General features: G+C 40.9%; 1 protein-coding gene and 1 pseudogene across 1 annotated transcript in view; one reads left to right on the top strand and one right to left on the bottom strand.

Annotated features, from left to right (window-relative positions):
* Window positions 1-7,893: 7,893 nt before the first annotated feature.
* LOC100994130 (double-strand break repair protein MRE11-like) lies at window positions 7,894-11,199 on the bottom strand (annotated as a pseudogene).
* Window positions 11,200-17,589: 6,390 nt separating this feature from the next.
* KCNAB1 (potassium voltage-gated channel subfamily A regulatory beta subunit 1) overlaps window positions 17,590-19,492 on the top strand; it is a 418,964-nt gene continuing 417,061 nt past the window's right edge. Inside the window, exon 1 of the mRNA XM_034957646.3 lies at window positions 17,590-17,898. Coding sequence (XP_034813537.1) covers window positions 17,624-17,898 — 275 coding nt within the window. The 5' untranslated portion in view covers window positions 17,590-17,623. The remainder of the gene's footprint in view (window positions 17,899-19,492) is intronic.

Below are 19,492 nucleotides of genomic sequence, written 5' to 3' on the forward strand. Positions count from 1 at the left end.
TTTAAAAAAGGCAGGAGGGTGCAGGGCGTGGTGGCTCCTGCCTGTAACCTCAGCACATTGGGAGGCTGAGATGGGTGAATTGCTTGAGCCCAGGAGTCTGACACCAGCCTGGGCAACATGGCAAAACCCTGCCTCTACAAAAAAAAAAAATGCAAAAAATTAGCCGGGTATGGTGGTGTGTGCCTTGCCTGCAGCCCCAGCTACTCCAGAGGCTGAGGCAGGAAAATCCTTTGAGCCCTGGAGGTCGAGCTACAGTGAGCCGTGATCATGCCACTGTACCCCGGCCTGGGTGACAGAGCAAGACCCTCCTTCAAAAACAAACAAACAAACAAACAAACAAATGTGGGAGGGCATTGAAGCAGAGAGACCAAGGCATGCATTCCACCTTAGCCATTAAATTGTCCCTGGCAAGTTATTAAAAATCTGTGATCCTCGCCATCCCCATCTGGAAAATGGCAGTAGTAAGCCCAACTTTGCAGGGTGGTTTGGAGAATGAGGGGACATTTGTAAAGCTCACAATGTGGCACATGGTGATTGCTCAATACATTTAGATAAATATTAGGTCCCTTCCCCAGCCTCCTCCAGTGCTTTATAGTTGAGTGCCCATGGGCAAGTCTCTGAGACTTACTGGTCTCAGTTTACCCATCTGTAAAATTAAGGGGCTTAGCCAGCTCTTCACACACTGTAATTTGTATCAGGCCTGAAAAGTCTCTGAGTCTCTGATTCTTTATATTGTCGTCATTCAATGACGCTGAATTGAATTAGCTCCAGGTGAAAGGTGGAATGACCACAGGTATCTGGGTGGCGTGGGCAGAGTGACTTTTGACTGGGCCTGAGGAACTTTCAAGTTAGAGGGACTCAGGGTAGGTAACATCCTGAGTCCTTCTGGCCAGGAGAACAGCCCAGGGAGATTCAGCCCAAGCCCTACATGGAGTTCCGAATAACCAACCAGTTCCAGGACCAAGCTAGGCACTGGTGACAGATCCAGACTATTGTATTACTCAGCTTCCTTTTGGTGAGAAGCAGCAGAAACCCTACAAAAACCAGTTGGAACCCTGTAAAAATCAGCATAAAAGGGACTTTATTGTCTCATTAATCTTGGCAATCAAAGGGATAGATCCATACACTACTGGATTGAGGACCTCAAATGATGTTGTCAGGGCATTTTATCTCTACATCTTTTTGTTCTTCTTGTCTGTCTTTTTGAATGTTGGTCTTATATTTTTCCTCCTGTTTCTGATAGATTTTCTCCACCTGAGAGCCAAGCTGGATCTTGGCAGACCTAGGCTTGCAGACTTTGGCTTACAGTGCCATAGGGATACAATACAGTGCAATACAGTAGAATACAATACAGTAGAATACAATACAATACGATAAGACACAATACAACAGGAATAGAGGTCTTCTCTCTCCCCTTGTCCACACGTCAGTCCTGTGGAAGGGCTCTGATTGGATTTTGTTAGCTATGTGCTCATTCCTTGCATGAGCATATGGTAGCATGTAAATGGCATGCTACAGTGCTCAAAATCCAATGCCCTGGACGATGTGGTCACCAGTGTGACCGGGAGCCAGGTGGGCATTGTGATTTATAGTCTGATGATATTCGATGATATCTTGGTGAAGCTGCCATTCACCAACACAAAAAGATGTGTCAGACAAAAACCAACACGACCTGAAGAGATGCTCATGACAGGAGGAGGCTCAGCAATAGAAATAAATCCCTGTTTTGGCCCAGTTTCCTGTCCACTCAGAGACGCTGTGACTCTCCAGAGACCGCTGAGAAGCACAGCAGTGTACCCCCGGGTCTCACTTCCAGGAATTTGACTTTTTTTTCTATTAGTAGCTTCCTCTTTTCAATATCTTATTCACAAACATTACATGTCATTGTCCATCACTGATGTTTTTCCAGTGTCCAATTCCTCACCTCCACTGTGCTTTCATTTCTCCTGCCTGCAAAACTCCAAGTCAGCCAAACCGTCCCATTTCTCCAGGCTTACAACTGGACTTCTGGGCACTCCAGGAGGTAGTCACAGGTCTGCACTGGCAAGTGCCACTATAAATTCATGGCCTCCAACTTCAGGCAGGCTCCATTCCCAGGCAGCTCTTTCATCCACTGTGGAGACAGTGGCCATTTTAGAACATCCTCCACTTGCTGATTATTCTGTTTCTCCTGCAGATCCATTCTCTACCTATGTCTTTTCTGTGCCCTGATTGTCCAACCTCTACAGACTATCATCTGGCTCCCTTGGCCTCTGGCTTCCTGTTGGGCTTGGCCAAGGGAAGCACCAGCAGAAGAATGAGAGGGCAAGAGGAGAGGAAAGTTGAGCTGCTTATTTTCTGGCTTCCTCCCTGCCTCACCTCCTGTTTGCCAAGAATAAAACATGTTCTGTCAAGCTCTGAATGGGTAGCATATCTGTTTAAAAGATCATATCAGCCGAGCGCAGTGGCTCACGCCTGTAATCCCAGCACTTTGGGAGGCCGAGGCAGGTGGATCATGAGGTCAGGAGATCGAGACCATCCTGGCTAACACGGTGAAACCCCGTCTCTACTAAAAATACAAAAAATTAGCTGGGCGTGGTGGTGGGCACCTGTAGTCCCAGCTACTTGGGAGGCTGAGGCGGGAGAATGGCGTGAATCTGGAAGGTGGAGCTTGCAGTGAGTTGAGATCACCCCACTGCACTCCAGCCTGGGGGACAAAGCGAGACTCCGTCTCAAAAAAACAAAACAAAAAAAACTTGAAAAGTTATATTTCAGGAAGAAAATGAATTAAGAAACTGATTAGTTTGTCAAACATTGTTAATGCCAACATTCCACAGTTACTTTTTAGTTATAACTCACAAAAGAAATCAATGGGAAAATTTAAATATGGTACGTCAGCACTTAATAGAGTATGCTGTGGTCAGAATGGCATCAAGACAAAGGAAGGCATGTTTCATGTACCATTGAGGCAGGAAGCAGTGTCTTAAGAAGCTCAAGGCTAGAAGCAGGTCTTAGGGTTTGAGACAAGGAGAATTCACATATAGTCTTATTCTATTAATAGAAGAGTCTGTGCTGCATTATGGGGAAATTACTTGCCCTGGTTTGAGTTTTATTTCCATCCCTACTCCCACTCTCCCTTCCCCCAACCCACCTGGGACGATCTGTACTAATCCTGCTAACCACTATTTGTCTGGAGGAAATTTTATATAGAAAACATATGCATTCGACAAAATCAGGCACGTTTAGGGTGGTATGGCCGTAGACAAAGACATATGTATTCTTTAACAGGCATGCAGCTCAAGTTTGAAGAGTTCCTATTTTTCAAGTAATGAAAATTGTGGAATAATAGTGAAAGAGCATGGATTTTGGAATCACTCAGGGATAGATGCACTTAGAAAAGTTACTAAAACTCTGTAGGTCCCAGTTTCTTCTGTACCACTCAAAAATTATGGCTTCTTCACCCTGTTCAGCCACTCCATACACACAATACCCCAATATGTGCAAACTAAAGCCTCAAACTTCGATGTGCATACGAATCAACTGAGACACCTTATTAAAATGCAGATCCTGAATCAGTAGGTCTGGGGTGATTCTGTGTTTCTTTTTTTTGTTTTTTGTTTTTGGTGGAATCTTACTCTGTTACCCAGGCTGGAGTGCAGTGGCACGATCTTGGCTCCTGGCAACCTCCACCTTCCAGGTTCAAGTGATTCTCCTGCCTCAGCTTCCCAAAGAGCTGGGATTACAGGCATGCACCACCATGCCTAGCTGATTTTTGTATTTTTAGTAGAGACAGGGTTTCACCATGTTGGCCGGGCTGGTCTTGCACTCCTGACCTCAAGCAATCCGCCCGCCTCGGCCTTCCAAAATGCTGGGATTACAGGTGTGAGCCACCACTCCCGGCCAATTCTGCATTTCTAATAAGCTCCCAGGTGCTGCCCAGGCAGCTGGTTCTTGGAGCACACTTTTGAGAAGCAAAAACTCCTTGTATGGATAATCTGAGTGTGAAAAGAAAATGAGCCAGTGTTTTTTTTATAGCAACTGAAAGTTCCACAATGTGCCCTAGCCTTTTCCAGGACTTGTTACAGGAATGGTGGAAGTGCTGTGAGCAGCTCTGAGGAGTCTGCAGCCCCGCAGATGCTTGGGTCCCTCTGGTTGCTTTATTCTTAGTGTGGTCAGGTCTGCTGCCCCTACTGGCCCTGTCTCATGCCTTCTCCTAATTTATGTCGTAACTAATCACAGCACCTTAGCCCTCTTATTGTGCCTTAAATAGTTATAGGGGAACCTCTATGCTTCCAGTCTCCTTACCGTTAACCAGCCTGTGCAAAGTGTATCCTAAATCAGGCCACTGACATTTTGGAATAAAGAGTTCCTTGGTGATATGGCCTAAACTTCACAGGTACTGGGTCATCACTGTATAAATCAGCTTTTAGAAGCTGGAAAAAAAATTGGGTCAAATGCTTCAATGTGCATTACATTTAAATAAAACGTGTGGATGCTTTGACACATTTTAAAAACACTCTAGGTGTTAAAATGGAAATAATATAACAATGAATGACAAGATGTTTCATTTATCGCTTACTATGACTAGATGCTTTATATTCAATATCTGTAATCCTCACAGAAACATTGAATCTGTACTTTTGTGCCAGTGGGGACACAGGAACGCAGAAAGGATCAATTACTTGCCTGGTTTACACAGCTCATATGCAGCATAGCCTGGGTCCACCCGCCTCTGTCTGATGCCTGTTAAACACCTTCTGCCTCTCCAGATTAACAGTTCTCTCAGGCACCCTTTTCATTAGACAACCGCTTCCCTGAACGCATGCATTGTTTTAGTTTTGCTGTTTACTTTCTCATTCCCAATATTTGTGGTTTTTATTAATAAGGTTCCCCTTAAGGCAATGTGATCATCATGTTGGAAAATATTAGTGGGATGTTTCTTTGAAATATTTAGTCAAGTTTAAACCCTACACAAAATGATATTCTTCTATGTCAGGAATGGGTGGCAAATGAAGTCATTTCTTTTTTCTACCAGGTAGCAAGGCAGTATCAGTGTATAAACGGTGGGAATAATGCATCCAAAATGTGGGTCGTTATTTGTTTTTTCACTGTAGGGCTGAAGAAATATTTAAGTTTGTACTGAGTCACACATAGCCTCAGTGTGTTATTTTTATTGGGAGTGATTGAATTTTTGAGACTGAATTTATTTGAGTGATTGAATTATGAATGATTGATCAGTCCCTAGGATTGAAACTAAGGCAACATGACATAAACAAGAAATGGACCAAAGTAATCACAGCATCAAAACTCTGACAAGGGAGAAACGGATTTAGATATTGGACCCCCATAATAGTTTTTGTGAATTAGAAATGCCCTTTGAGTCTATTAATAAAGGGCATTTCAAGTTTTGAAAAAAGAACTTTGAGAACATTATAGCAATAAAGGGCACTAGTTGGGCCAGGCTTACTGATAGTCTGACATCCCAAATGTTTCCTGTAAGATCACAAAATGTCATCGATTCTGGTTGCCTGATCATTATCACAACTTGTCTACCTTTAAAAACAAGAAAATAATTTCTTCCCATTTTACACACTCTCTACTTTTCCTTTTTGGGATCATGCTCCGTTCTTTTTCTCTTCCAAAGGAGAGGAGGTGGTGAAGAAGCAGATGATTTCTATAAGAGGCTGCTAAAGGCTCACAGAGAATATTATTTTTTTCTTGATGTTTCTTTAAAGCAGTGATAGCAAGGACAGCATAGCCTTTAGCACATATTTTGCTGATGGCTTCAGTGTGTTTTCTTTATTTGCCAAACACTTAAATATTTTTAGAGAGAGTTGCTCCATGCTTTATAAATAGCGATGTTCTAAAACTTACCAAGATGAACTGTGTTTTCTTTCAATGATGATGTTCTAAAAGAAATGTGTGGCGTATTTATGCAGCAAAAATGCTGTAAAAATACAAAGCAACTCCTTACACAGCGATAGGTATGTAAAAGGCGATAAAGATGACCAACAGTAATTCATGTTTAGCAAATTAACAGGAAAGAAGAAATCTTTTTTTCTTTGCCTGCACCAGATGGGTAAGGAAAAAATCCAAGGCATTAGTGCAGCAAATAGCCAGTGTGCTATCTACCAATACCATTAAGTGAGAGTGAAAGGAATTGATCTCTCGAAACATAGTTAATGCACAGAGTTCTTTCATGGCTGGAAGGATTCCATACTCTTCGTGTGGGAAAATACCCTTCTCTATGCTTTTGGGTGGTGGTCCTTGAGTCAGCAGCTGGGGGACCTGGAAGGAATATATGGACAGTGAAACACAGCATCAGGGTTTGAGTCCCTGAAAGCTGCTTAAAGTAGAGCAAGTCATACAACCTATTTGGGCTTCCATTTCCTCATCTAAAAATGGAGAACGAAATGAGAATACATGTAAAAATGGTTCAGATCCCAAACTAGATGGGTATTAGTTATTGTGATCATTATTGCTGTTATTCTGACTGTATGTAGCAGCCCTGGTTTGAACTTCTTTGTGCTGAGATTTGGAGGTCTGTATCCTCATGCTCCCCCCGCTAGGCTCTGCCCATTATGGTCTATATCTAAAACCTGCTTGTCTGAAGATGTGTGTGTTTTACTTACTTGGGAATAGTCTGATGTTCTACCAAGTTCAGAGGATGCAGGGGACATTGGAAACAAATGTGGATCATCTTAGAACGAAAATTGAAATAATTTTACATTTTACACATCATGGTGGCCAGGAATACAAAAACATCACTCATTCCTCAGTGTCTAGCTCATGAAACCTTAATTCGCATTGATTACAGAATAAAAATTCTGGCAATTCAAGATAAACAGTCACCTTTGAAGGTAAACTCAGTCAGTTTTGGATTCTCTCCTCACCTCCCTTCTCCATAGGGGTGATCTGTGATCTAAGCCAGGGCCGAGCACCTGGTCTGTGTGCCATCCTCAGTCCTCAGGGGCCCACATGACAGGGCTGCTAATCCATGCCCCCAGGATGAAACTTTCTCCCCTCACATCTGTGGGCCTCCAGGGCCCCATTTGTGCACTTTGTATCCCCTTGATCTCGACCCCAGCTTTCGCAGCTGCTGGCTTCCTCAGGCATTCCTGCACGACTTTTGATGGCAGGGACCGCTGCTAGAGAAACGTTTGGATGCTGTCCCACATCATGCTGGGGGGATGCGTAGGATGATTATACCTCCTGGTTTGCAGAAGACTTTGCCAGTTTTTGCCTGTTGTCTCTATGTGACTATTAATAGCCCTCTTCCTGCTCAAAAGTGTCCCAGTTTCGCAGTACATTCTACAATTGCTCAGGGTACAAGACTCAGGGAGGCTGCCCTCAGGCCTACATTGCCATAATCTTCCACTTCCCTTTCATGTAGATGCTTCCTTGGACACAGGGTAGGTCAGGCCCAGTGGCAACTCGAACCTTATCCAGTCCACTCTGATCCTTTCATCCTGCCTCAAGTTTCTTTTTTGCCTAAGGGAAAGGAGAGAAGGAAAGTAATACTTACATAATCAAATATTATTCTCCACTCCATGCCTTTACGCTCTAAGCTTTCTCCTTACTATTTTTTTTGTGGTTATTCTACTGTTTTAATAGAAACATATCTGTTCAAACTATAAGTTACTTCTAATCATTCAGTCTTTCAGGGAGCATTAGAAAAAAACATACATAGTAACGAACAGTGAGTTCAGGCCCAGGTTCACATAGTTTGTTTTACTTTCAGGAAATCCAGAACCTCTAGGAAATTATTATATTATGAAGAAGTTAAATTTTATAAGCTCTTTCCCTCAACTTTGGCTAAATGCAACCATTTATATAGCTACATTTAGAAAACTAAATGCAGAAAACTAAATGATCATGAAGCAAAAATGTAAAATGGTAGATTTATTTTAACCTTTACTCAAGAATGATGTTTAGGGGTGGGGTGGCTCACGCCTGTAATCCCAGCACTTTGGGAGGCCAAGGCAGGTGGATCACCTGAGGTCAAGAGTTCGAGACCAACCTGGCCAACATGGTGAAACCCCGTCGTCTCTAATAAAAATACAAAAAATTAGCTGGGCATGGTGGAGCACATGCCTGCAACCCCAGCTACTTGGGAGGCTGAGGCAGGAGAATTGCTTGAACCTGGGAGGCGGAGGTTGCACTGAGCCACGATGGCGCCATTGCACTCCAGCCTGGGCAACAAGAGCAAAACTCTGTCTCAAAACAAAACAAAACAAAACAAAAAGAATAATTATATTTAAACAAAGCTCTTAATATAACAACCTGGTTAAAAAACAAGATGAATCAGTGCTGAGAAGTTTCTTACTTACGGAGTCATTCTCAGGAAGCAATACTTAAAATCTTAAACTGTAAACTTTTAGCTTGCAACGTTTTGATTTTTCCTGTATTTTGCAAATTTCTCAGTGCCACTAAATATATTATCTACTATTTCTTCTTAAAGAACTAATGTTCATAAAAAGCATCATCATCGTCATCCTCATCTGATTCAAAATCAACCCCTTTCAATACTTGGCTCTGGGACATGTTTTTGCTGGATGATGTGCTGGACCACTTTTGATGTGTCTGTGAAGTGGTAGGAAAAGTGTCTTCTTCCATATCTGATTCATCTACCTCAATCACCTCTGAATAATTTTTAGTGACATTTTGGGAAGGCTGCTGTCTTGTAGATTTAAAGGCTTCTGTAATAGACATATTTCTAGATGCTGGCACCATGGTCTTTGAGTTCCTGCTATGAGTAGAAGTCTCCAGACCAGGGCCTGCTCTTCCTCTTTGAGACCCTCCTCTGATGCTGAATTCTGTCCTCTTCCTCCTCTTCCACCTCTTCCTCAGCCTCTTTGTTGGTTGCTGCTGAGATGCTAACATCAGAGTCATTAGCCATCTGTTCTGCTAAATCTATACTCATAAGGTCATCAGCACTAAAGGCAGAAGCAGGTTCCTCTGATTGAGATCTGAGACCTCTGGCCCTGTTAATAGCCTCACGGACGTCATCATCTTCACTAGTATTTTTTTGTCTGTTTTCTCTGAAACGACATACTTCCTCATTGATTTTATCTTCTAGGGCATCAATATGACGTTCTTAAAGAAAATGCTGTGGGTTTTTTTTGGTTTGTGTGTGTGTGTGTGTGTGTGTGTGTGTGTGTTTTTGAGATGGAGTCTCTCTCTGTCACCCAGGCTGGAGTGCAGTGGTGCGATCTCGGCTCACTGCAAGCTCCGCCTCTCAGGTTCACGCCATTCTCCTGCCTCAGCCTCCCGTGTAGCTGGAAGTACAGGCGCCTGCCACCATGCCCAGCTAATTTTTTTTCTATTTTTAGTAGAGATGGGGTTTCACTGTGTTAGCCAGGATGGTCTCGATCTCCTGACCTTGTGATCCACCCGCCTCGGCCTCCCAAAGTGCTGGGATTAGAGATGTGAGCCTCCGTGCCCAGACGAAATTGCTGTGTTTTTTACAACTGGCATTTCATTAATTCTTCAATGGCATCTTTCTCCTCCTTGTCCACAAATTCTTGTACTGCTTCACCCATCCCTCTTTTTGTTAGCAGTGAGAGTGGCACATTCTTCTCTTCAGTTTGAAAATACTGTTTTACAAGATCTTCTACCCTTAAAGTTGTTCCTTCTGAAGAAGGTTTTGCGGTAAGTTTCCCAAAGTTGATCTCTTCCCCTGTTTTTTCCTTTTGTTCTCTATGCCTGAAAAAATGGATAATGTCTTTTGGATTAGCTACCCGATGTACAAATTTCTGGCTAAAGCGAAGAACGTTGAAAGGTTCAAAAACTCCACTATAGTCCACTCGCAGTGGTATAAGAGACTTCTCTGGCTGGCAAGAATTACCTAGATGTTCCCATTCAGCATTTTCAAGCATTTCTTCAATCTTCGCCAAACAGAAGCTTTGTATGGCTTGGTTTACTTTAGGATTATCTGGGTTAAAAAATGTCTGGATGATTAGCCAGAACAACATCCTCTATGAAAAACTACCACACTGTGTGAAGAGGAATTTTCTGCATATTCATTTTTCTTCCTTTAATACACAGGAAACCAACATGTTTCTTTACAGCTTCTCCTGGGGAAAGAGAAGTAACCACTGAGCTTCCAGGTTGTGAGGTATAAAATAGTTGTTGTTCATTTTTGTTTTTTGTTTTTTTTAGATGGAGTTTCACTCCTGTTGTCCAGGCTATAGCACAATGGTGCGATCTTGGCTCACTGCAACCTTCACCTCCCAGGTTCAAGTGATTCTCCTGCTTCAGCCTCCCACGTAGCTGGGATTACAGGCATGTGGCACCACGCCCAGCTAATTTTGTATTTTTAGTAGAGACGGGGTTTTACCATGTTGGTCAGGCTGGTCTCGAACTCCTGACCTCACGTGATCCACCCACCTTGGCCTCACAAAGTACTGGGACTACAGGCATGAGCCATTGCGCCTGACCTGTTGTTCATTTTTGGTTGGAGCTATTTTACACTCATGTGCATGGCCCCAGATAACAAGATCAATGAAGTCATCCAAAAATTGCTCTGGACTGAAGTTAGTACTTAGCCATGTTTACTTCTGTAATCACAAATAATCACAAATAAGTTAAACCAAGAGTTCTCATCTTCTTTTGATCTCAACATTGTTACTTTCTTATTGACAAACATTCTAGAGAGGCTTTCATCTGGAATGGATCCTAAATCATAGAGTGCAATGTTTGTGCTTCCTTTTTGAAGCAAAACCAGACTAATGTCTATCTTCTCCACGGACATTGAAAGTCCAAAGTGATTTACAAATCCAACACAACTTAAAATGTCCAGGGCACAGCGTGCATCTGCCCCCATGGGGTCGTCATGATTACCATGAATACTAAACACTGGAATTGAAATGTTGAGATTGCCATCTTGATAGTTCACCCATGGAAACTTACTAAAACCAAAGTTGACTGATTGATCACTGAGAATTTCAAACTGGACAGGCCTATCACCCATACAACATTTTCTTAATAACTTGAGGCAGGTATGTAATGTTTTCCTTGAGGGCTTTTTTCATGAAAAAGATCACCACCTAACAAAATAAAATCCACTTCATTTTCCTGGGCAAGTTTTAAAATTTCATCAAGCGTTACACATGTATCATTTCCTCTGACTGCATCTTTCTCCATAAATCCAAGATCAATATCTGTTGCAACTAAGATTTTAAACAAGTTTTAATCATCAAGTGCTTCTGCAGGACTCATTTTTATGGTCAGTCAAGCTCCTCTGGGACCAAGTTCTTCTCCAAGAACCCCTGGGTCCTGTACTCAAATGTCAGAAAATTCACTCGATTCCAAATTCTAGAAATTCCCACTCCTGGACTCTTCAAAGCCCCACCCATCAGGACCCGAGGCTGTCTTCTTTCCAGGAAGAAAGGGTGGGATCTGTGAGAAGAAAACAGCATGGTCGGAACTTGCCTCTGAGAACCCGCAGGGCCATAAACCTGAATTCTCTCCTTACTATTTTAACAGAAGTTTCTAGAAATCAAACAAAACAAAACCTTTCTATTTCAGGTTTCTGGTTCCACCACTGGCCTTTAAGATATCTTGTTGATGTTAAGGGGAGAAATCCAACATCATGTCGAATGTTGCTTCAGGATGCTGAAGGTGTGTGTGAGAGGTGGACTAAGGGCAAGTGAAAGGGGGCAAGGCGTACATTAAAGGAAGCAAAATAATCCAAGACAGCAGTAGATGACTTGTTACCAAGCCGTGTGACTGAGGTGACCACATTAGTTCAGACAGTAAAGGGATGAGAATAGCAGTGAAGGAAATTCTTCCTCCATACTGTGGTGGCAGAGGAGGCCTTATGATAGCCTGGAATTTCAATGAGAAAACTGTAAATTGGGTAGGTAGAGTTTTTCATAGGGGGAAAGGAAAAGAAATATAAAAACAAGGAGGCATAAAACAATAGGTACTTTAAACGAACAGGAAACAAAGCAGAAGTAAACCAAAATAGTTGAAACTCATTCTTTGTGCAGAAAAACAGTTGGATATGGCCGGGCATGGTGGCTCACGCCTGTAATCACAGCACTTTGGTAGGCTGAGGCAGGCAGATCACCTAAGGTCAAGAGTTCGAGACCAGCCTGGACAATATGGTGAAACCTCGTCTCTACTAAAAATACAAAAATTAGCTGGGTGTGGTGGCATGCTTCTGTAATTCCAGCTACTCAGGAGAGTGAGGCAGGAGAATTGCTTGAACCCAGGAGGCAGAGGTTGCAGTGAGCCAAGAGCCGAGATTGTGCCACTGCACTCCAGCCTGGACAACACAGTGAGACCCTGAAAAAAAAAAGAAAGAAAGAAAAGAAGGAAGGGAGGGAGGAAGGAAGGAAGGGAAAGGAAAGGAAGGAAGGAAGGAAACCAGTTAGATATAAAGTTGACAAAGTAGGTTGGAGGCCTTTAAAATCAGTTTGGTGGATTTCAATATTATTCTTGGGTACAAGGGAGCCACTGAAGGACTTTGAGCAAGGGAAAGAGACATATTTAGATTTAGATTTCCCTCACCCCATTTTTTAAAGGGAAATATATGTGTCAGGTAGGTAGATTGAATACGATTTTGGTATAATTAGAAACGGAAAGAACAGATAAGGATTTTAAAGTGAGCTTTTATAACTATGCTCAATGAGGTAAAGAAAAATATACTTGCAGTGAATGAAAGATAAGCAATCCCATTGGAATAATGGAAACTGTAGAAAATAACCAGATGACAATTCTAGAACTGATTAATATATTATTTGAAAAATTTTTAAAAGTCACTGAATGCACTTAACAGAATGGAGATGACAGAGTGAGCTCGAAGACAGATCAGGTATTATCTAATCTGAAGAATAAAGAAACAAGAATGAAAAAGATGAACAGAACTCCAGGTACAGAGTTGAAAAAAGATATTTTTAGATAAAGAAGAATTTGTTGCTCTTAGATATGTAATGCTAAGGGAAGTTCTTCAGATTGTGGAAAATGATAATAGATGGAAACTTGTATCCTCAGGAAGAAATAAAGAGCATGAAAACATGGTGAATCCGTGAACAAATGCGAAATAACCTTTTGATTACTCCACACCTACCCAGAAAAATTCATCCTCCTGCATCTTCCCAGTCCTGGCAAGTGGCTCAGGCCACGATCCTTTGGGTCATTCTCAACTCCCCTTATTCTTTTGTATTACTTTTCTTGTACCAATCAACCAGGAAGTCCTATCCTTTCTACTTGCAAACTATATATACACATTGAACTCCAGTGTTCACCAACCTGTTCTAAGCCACCCTCATCTCCACCAAGATCATCGCAGTAGCCTTCAAATCACCCTCCTTTCTTCTTCCCTTGACTCCCAACGGCCTGGTCTCAGCGCCGTAGCCAGAATGATTCTTTGAATACATAACTCTGATCATTTCACTCCTCTGTCATAGCCTTCTAAGAAGCTCTCCATCTCATAGCTGGGGGTGGATACATCATCATTTTTATATTTATATTTAAAAATGTATCATTAACCTAGTATTAGATCAGTAGGGTTACTATAGTTTACAATAACGTATTGTGTATTTCAAAATAGCTGGAAGAGAAGAATTTCAATGGTTCTAGCATAAAGGAAAGACAAATATTTAAGGTGATGGATGTCCCACGTACACTGATTTGATCTTTACAAATTAAATGAATGTATTAAATTATCACATGTACCCTGAATTGATGTACATCTATTATGCATCAATAAAATATACATATATCATTTTAAAATGACACATCACTGTGATTTTTATATATATTTGAGAAGACATTAAAAGAACTGAATGATTTTACTATAATAAGAAAGTTCCATTTTTATTTTTTATGTAAACAAGATTCTCACAACATGTACCTTTAAAAATGAAAAAATAAAGGGAATAGAATTAATGCTTAATCCTACCTGTCTCAGTCTCCCAACAAATAACATACCTCCATGAACACATGACCTAATTCAGAAAAACTATCGCAGCCCTATACAAGCCATTAAAAGACAGATTTCCAAAAAAACTTTATTTTTTATGTTAAGCAAAGTTTATCAAAATTTATAAAATCTGCATTTGATCAATTATGTCTGATTATAGTTGTCAAGATAACACGATCCCTAAGATATCTGATAACACTTAATCTTATGGTCATAAAAAATAATTTAAATTTTTATTTATATTACTTTCATTGCATCAAAATTATTTGACAGGGTTATCTGTGAGACATTTTCAAGTATACAAATATTATATATTAAAATTCTGGGTGAGAAATTGACTGGAAAAAAATAGTTCAGGGAGAAAAAGGAAGAATGTTAAATTTCCAGCTGCTAAAGAAGAGCTTGTTCATGAATTTTTAAAATGGATAATGATAGATATCAAATAGCTATGGGATTTAAATTTCATTGGATACATTTAAGATAGTGATGTAACCACTTTATTTAAAAATACTAGTATGTACAATATGCTAGACATTGCATCCTTTGCAACTACAGTCGTGCATTCCTTAACAACAGGGTTACTTTCTGAGAAATGCCTCCTTAGGCAATTTCATGCTTGTGGGAATATCATAGAATGCACTTACACAAACCTAGATGGTATAGCCTATTCCATACCTAGGCTATATGGTAGAGCTTATTGCTACTAAGCTACAAACCTGTATAGCATATTGCTGTACTAAATATTGTAGGCAATTATAACACAATGGTAAGTATTTGTGTATCTAAATACAGAAAAGGTAATGGTTGTACTACAACATTATGATAACTATGATGTCACTAGTTTATAAAAATTTTTCAGCACCATTATAATCTTATGGGACCACCATGATGTATGCAGTATGTCATCGACTGAAATGTCATTATGTGGCTCATGACTACTTAATTTATGATGAAAAATGTTGTTTGTATACCTAAAAGTGTTGAAGTTAATACTTAGCTTTCCAAATTTTTAAAAGGGAAGCAGAAGCAGAAAGTTTGCATTCTACTGATGCAATGGTTTCTAACCTGGAGAATAAATATTAATACTTATTGAATGTTAATAATGCTAGACATTGTTCTAAGTCTCACACATATATTGTTAAATGTTTATAATAAAGATAAAAGTAATGTTCTTATTACTATTGTGCACTATAAAAAATTCCAAAACTTAATGGTGGTAATAAAGCAAACATTATATTTAGCTCACAATTTTGTGGGTTAGGAATTTGGGAAGGGTATAAGTTGGTCATTGTAATTTGGGATGTCTTTTACAGTTGCAGTCAGATGTTGGCTGGGACCACAGTCATCTAAGGATACTGCTCAAGCTGGCTGTTGTCTGGAAACTCAGCTGGGGCTACTGATCAGAGCACCTGCATGTGGCTGTCCAGCAAGGCAATGTTAAGGTAATCAGGTTCCTTACAGAATGAACATCTCAAGAGTGGTGGGTGAAAGCTGCATGGTCTTTCTGACTTAACTGTGAATGTTACATAGCACCACTTCCACCACGTTTTGCATCGAAGTAGTGTGAAGCTCATCCAGATTCAAGGGGCTGAGAAACAGGCCCCACCTCTCAATGACAGGAGTGTCAAAGAATTAGTTTTAAAACTGGCACAAGTAGATAATTATCTCTATTTTTATAGATGAAGAAAATAAAGCATATGGGAGTTAAGAAATTTGTCTAGAATCACAGCACTGGTACGTGATGGAGTTAGGATTTGAACCCAAGCAGTCTGACTCCAGAGCAGAGCTCTTAAACACAACAGCACTGCAAGCCAAGGACATTGGGAAGCCCTCTGTCTCTTTGGCTGAATGAGCATAGTGCCCTTTCCACAGTTCCATTGCAGAGCCCCCTATTGAAACATCTCCAAGAATATTAAACTGGGGGGATTATCTCCAGTCTACACTTTGGGGAGTCTAGTTGCTATGCATATAATGTTGCCAGAACTCCTCAATGACTCAAGGGATGGGAGCAAAGAGAGTAGTTGAAGAGGCTGTCGCCTGCTGGTGCTAAAAGTTCCTAAGACCCCACAGCGTCAGATGGGACTGACCCTGCTAGTTGGTATCAGTTGCCTCCTTTGATATATGCTTCAGGCTGCACATTACTTGGTGGTTACGGTTCTAACCCTAGACTATCCTGGACAGTAATATCAAACAGGTTTCACCCAAATGTGCAAGAGCCCACATGGCTGTTAATTGGTTAATATTGATATTGGTTAATTAACAGCCATAGGGATCCTCAAAGACCTTTGGCAGGTCTTTGAGAGTGACAGTGGACTAAGGGCAAGTGAAAGGGGGCAAGGCGTACATTAAAGGAAGCAAGATAATCCAAGACAGCAGTAGATGACTTGTTACCAAGCCATGTGACCGAAGTGACCACATTAGTTCAGATAGTAAAGGGATGAGAATAGCAGTGAAGGAAATTCTTCCTCCATACCATGGTGGCAGAGGAGGCCTTATGACAGCCTATTGACAGACTTTCCAAAAGAGCTAACTGCACTTTCCTATCTCTTTAAGAAGGCATGCTTCTTTCCTCCTTCCTCTCCTGCTCTTCTCAGGGACTCTAAGGACTTGCTATAACTCTACAATTTTTAACTTATGGTTTTGTCATGGAAAGAAAAATACATGCACCTTCCCAAGTTCTTTACATGCAGCAGGCACTGAGATAGTTGATCCAGAAGAGACTTAAGTTGATTGAGGGGGAGGGTGCCTGGTGCTTAACGGGTCACTAAACAACTCTGTGATAGACCCCTAGGTGGACACTGACATCATTATCTCCTAAACTAAAACAGAGTGAGATCCATGGGTGTGTGTGGGTCAACCCCATGCATCTTAACCATAGGGCCATCAGCTTGGCTTTCTTTCTTTCTCCCAAACTAGTTTTCATGTACACTGGGCACACACATACACATCCATGCACATACAGGCTCCCACCATTCCCTCCCACTCTTCTGTTTTTTCACACCAATTTTGGCCTTCATCTTCCCAATTATCAGATGATTCTCATGGCTTCTATTTGTCAGAAGTGCTGGGAGGGGCAGTTACTGAATCGGTTATGAGGGATTACCATTCTCACATTAGGAATGAAAGAGTGCCTGACATACGTTATGTGGTTCACTGACATTCAAAGAAATATAAAATAAATTTAAAATGTTCAGGTTTACACAAGAGAAATAATCTTCCCCTTGCATTGATACTGTTGAACTTATTTGAGGAAATTCACATTAAAACTTTTAAAACTCCAAAGGGACTCTAATCAGGAATGGCTAATGAGCCTCCAGAAATCTTTTATAACTCTAACATGATTATCGAATGTAATTTACCAAACCTATATGACCAAAAGTTCAGAGTTGTCACTATTAAATAAAGCAAAAGTCCTAACTTTGCAGAAGAAACAGCCACTGCTAAACTTCAGTATTACAAAGTTGTTGGGAGTTGTTTTTAAAATTTCCGTGTTCGAAGATACCACAGGTAGTGGCCAGCTTACCTCTTCATTAGGAAAGGTTAGAGATACATTTTCATCCCAAGCCACAGACTGGGCTCAATTACAGCTTTGTGGCAGGATAAGGTTAAGAGAGGTGGAGTGGGCAGGGACGAGGGAGGGAGGCAGAAGCAGAAAAATCAATTCAGATTACTTTGATGACAGTGACTTCCAGTCTTCTCTGAAAGATCTCCACGATGCTGGCAGCCCGGACAGGGGCAGCGGGGAGTCAGATCTCAGAGGAGAACACCAAGTTAAGGAGACAGTCTGGGTTTTCTGTAGCAGGGAAAGACAAATCTCCCAAGAAAGCCTCAGAAAATGCTAAAGACAGCAGCCTTAGTCCCTCAGGGGAAAGCCAGCTCAGGGCGCGTCAACTGGCTCTGCTGCGCGAAGTGGAGATGAACTGGTACCTAAAGCTCTGCGACCTGTCCAGCGAGCACACCACCGCCTGCACCACAGGCATGCCGCACAGGTAAGCTGCCCCTGCTCTGCGCGGGCTTTGGGAGACGCCCTTCGAAGGTGCTCTGGAGAGTGCTTTGATTTCTTTTCCTCTGCAGCTGGAAGTCTTAACGGCTCTAATTGCCTTAGAGATGATTGGCACTTCAGAATGTGTAACCACAAAGAGCAGGATCTTGGTGCAAATGGCAAATAATGTTCCCTGCATTGTTATTCAGAAAAGTCCTCTTACAAGGAGGCAGTAGATGCTTAGGAGCTGACAGGACAAAAGAGCATTATGATTTTTCTTAAGTAAAAATCAGAGGAGTTAAGAGATGGTAGGAAAGTGCTCCCTTCCAAAATAACTACAAAAAAGAGTTTGCAATCTTTCAGCATTTCCTTTGCTCTGAGAACTTGGGGATGAGGGAAGAACATTTGTTTTGCCTGTTTGAAAAGTGGAGTTGAGTAGTGTGAACTTGTTGAATGAGGGGTCAGGCTGGCCATAGGGATGCAGAATGGGACATATTGACCACCAATATAGGGATCTGAGCCCCGTGTCTAAGACAGATAACATCAGGAGAAAAAGGTACCTTTTAAAAAAGAGATAAATGTAAGGCAAATCTCTATGGGTTTTCTTTCTGTTCTTTACTCAGCCTCAGCTTCAAATAAAGCAGAGGAAGGATAATTTCACAAATCCCAGTGTTCCAAGGCAAAACGTACTGAGTAAAAAGTGTCTGGAGTCCTGAAATTTAAGGATGCTTATTTTCTATAATTTGTGCAAAAAATCTCTTAGGAATTAAAGATAATTTTGGAAGAAAAAATACTGTGAAAATAATACCTAGAATAGCTATGTTATTAAATGGTAATAAAAATTCCTTTGAGATGAAAAATGGTTCCAATTACGTAGTCAAAGTATGGAAAACTCCTTTTGTAGAGACTGTATGGTAGCACTGAAATTCTGCAATGCAGCCTGTATCAAAGCATCCAGTGCACTCTGAGCTGCCTTTCTGTCTATATTTCTATTTCCAAAAGACACTACAGAAAAACTTATTTAGTAATTGAATTAACTTGTGCATATAGACTAAAAACTTGTACCATACACTTTAAAACTCCTCAACTAACTTTCATTTTCTCTTTTTCAAGGCAGCAATAAATAGATATTTTAAAACCTAAACTATTATTCAAAAATCAACATTTAAAAATTAGCACAAAATAAAGCTTCTGGAAATGTTCTATGAAATACATTTGGTATTCATGGCCAGAGTGGTTTGTCTGAAGCTCTTGTATATGCTGTTGGGCCCACATTTGGGGTACATGGGAGGAAGACCCAAGGAAAATAGTCTCGTTTAAAGAAAGTTTGAATGAGCTTGTTAGTGTTACATATCTCATATTTCAAACTATTACATATCTCACATCTACAAATCTTAAAGCTATTATTAAAGATCCTCTAGGAAAAAGAGTTAAGTGGCAAAGGAAAGCATTGAAAATGGTTTTCTTCCGTAACATTTTCCTTGACTTGCGATATACCAGAAATTTCCTTTAAAGAGTCTAATACAAGACCACAGACTTCTTCATTATCTGACATTGGAACAACATTGAACAAGTCAGAGTGGCATATTAGTTAAGGTAAC

Source organism: Pan paniscus, chromosome 2, assembly GCF_029289425.2.
Source record: "Pan paniscus chromosome 2, NHGRI_mPanPan1-v2.0_pri, whole genome shotgun sequence".
Classification (NCBI taxonomy): Eukaryota; Metazoa; Chordata; class Mammalia; order Primates; family Hominidae; genus Pan; species Pan paniscus.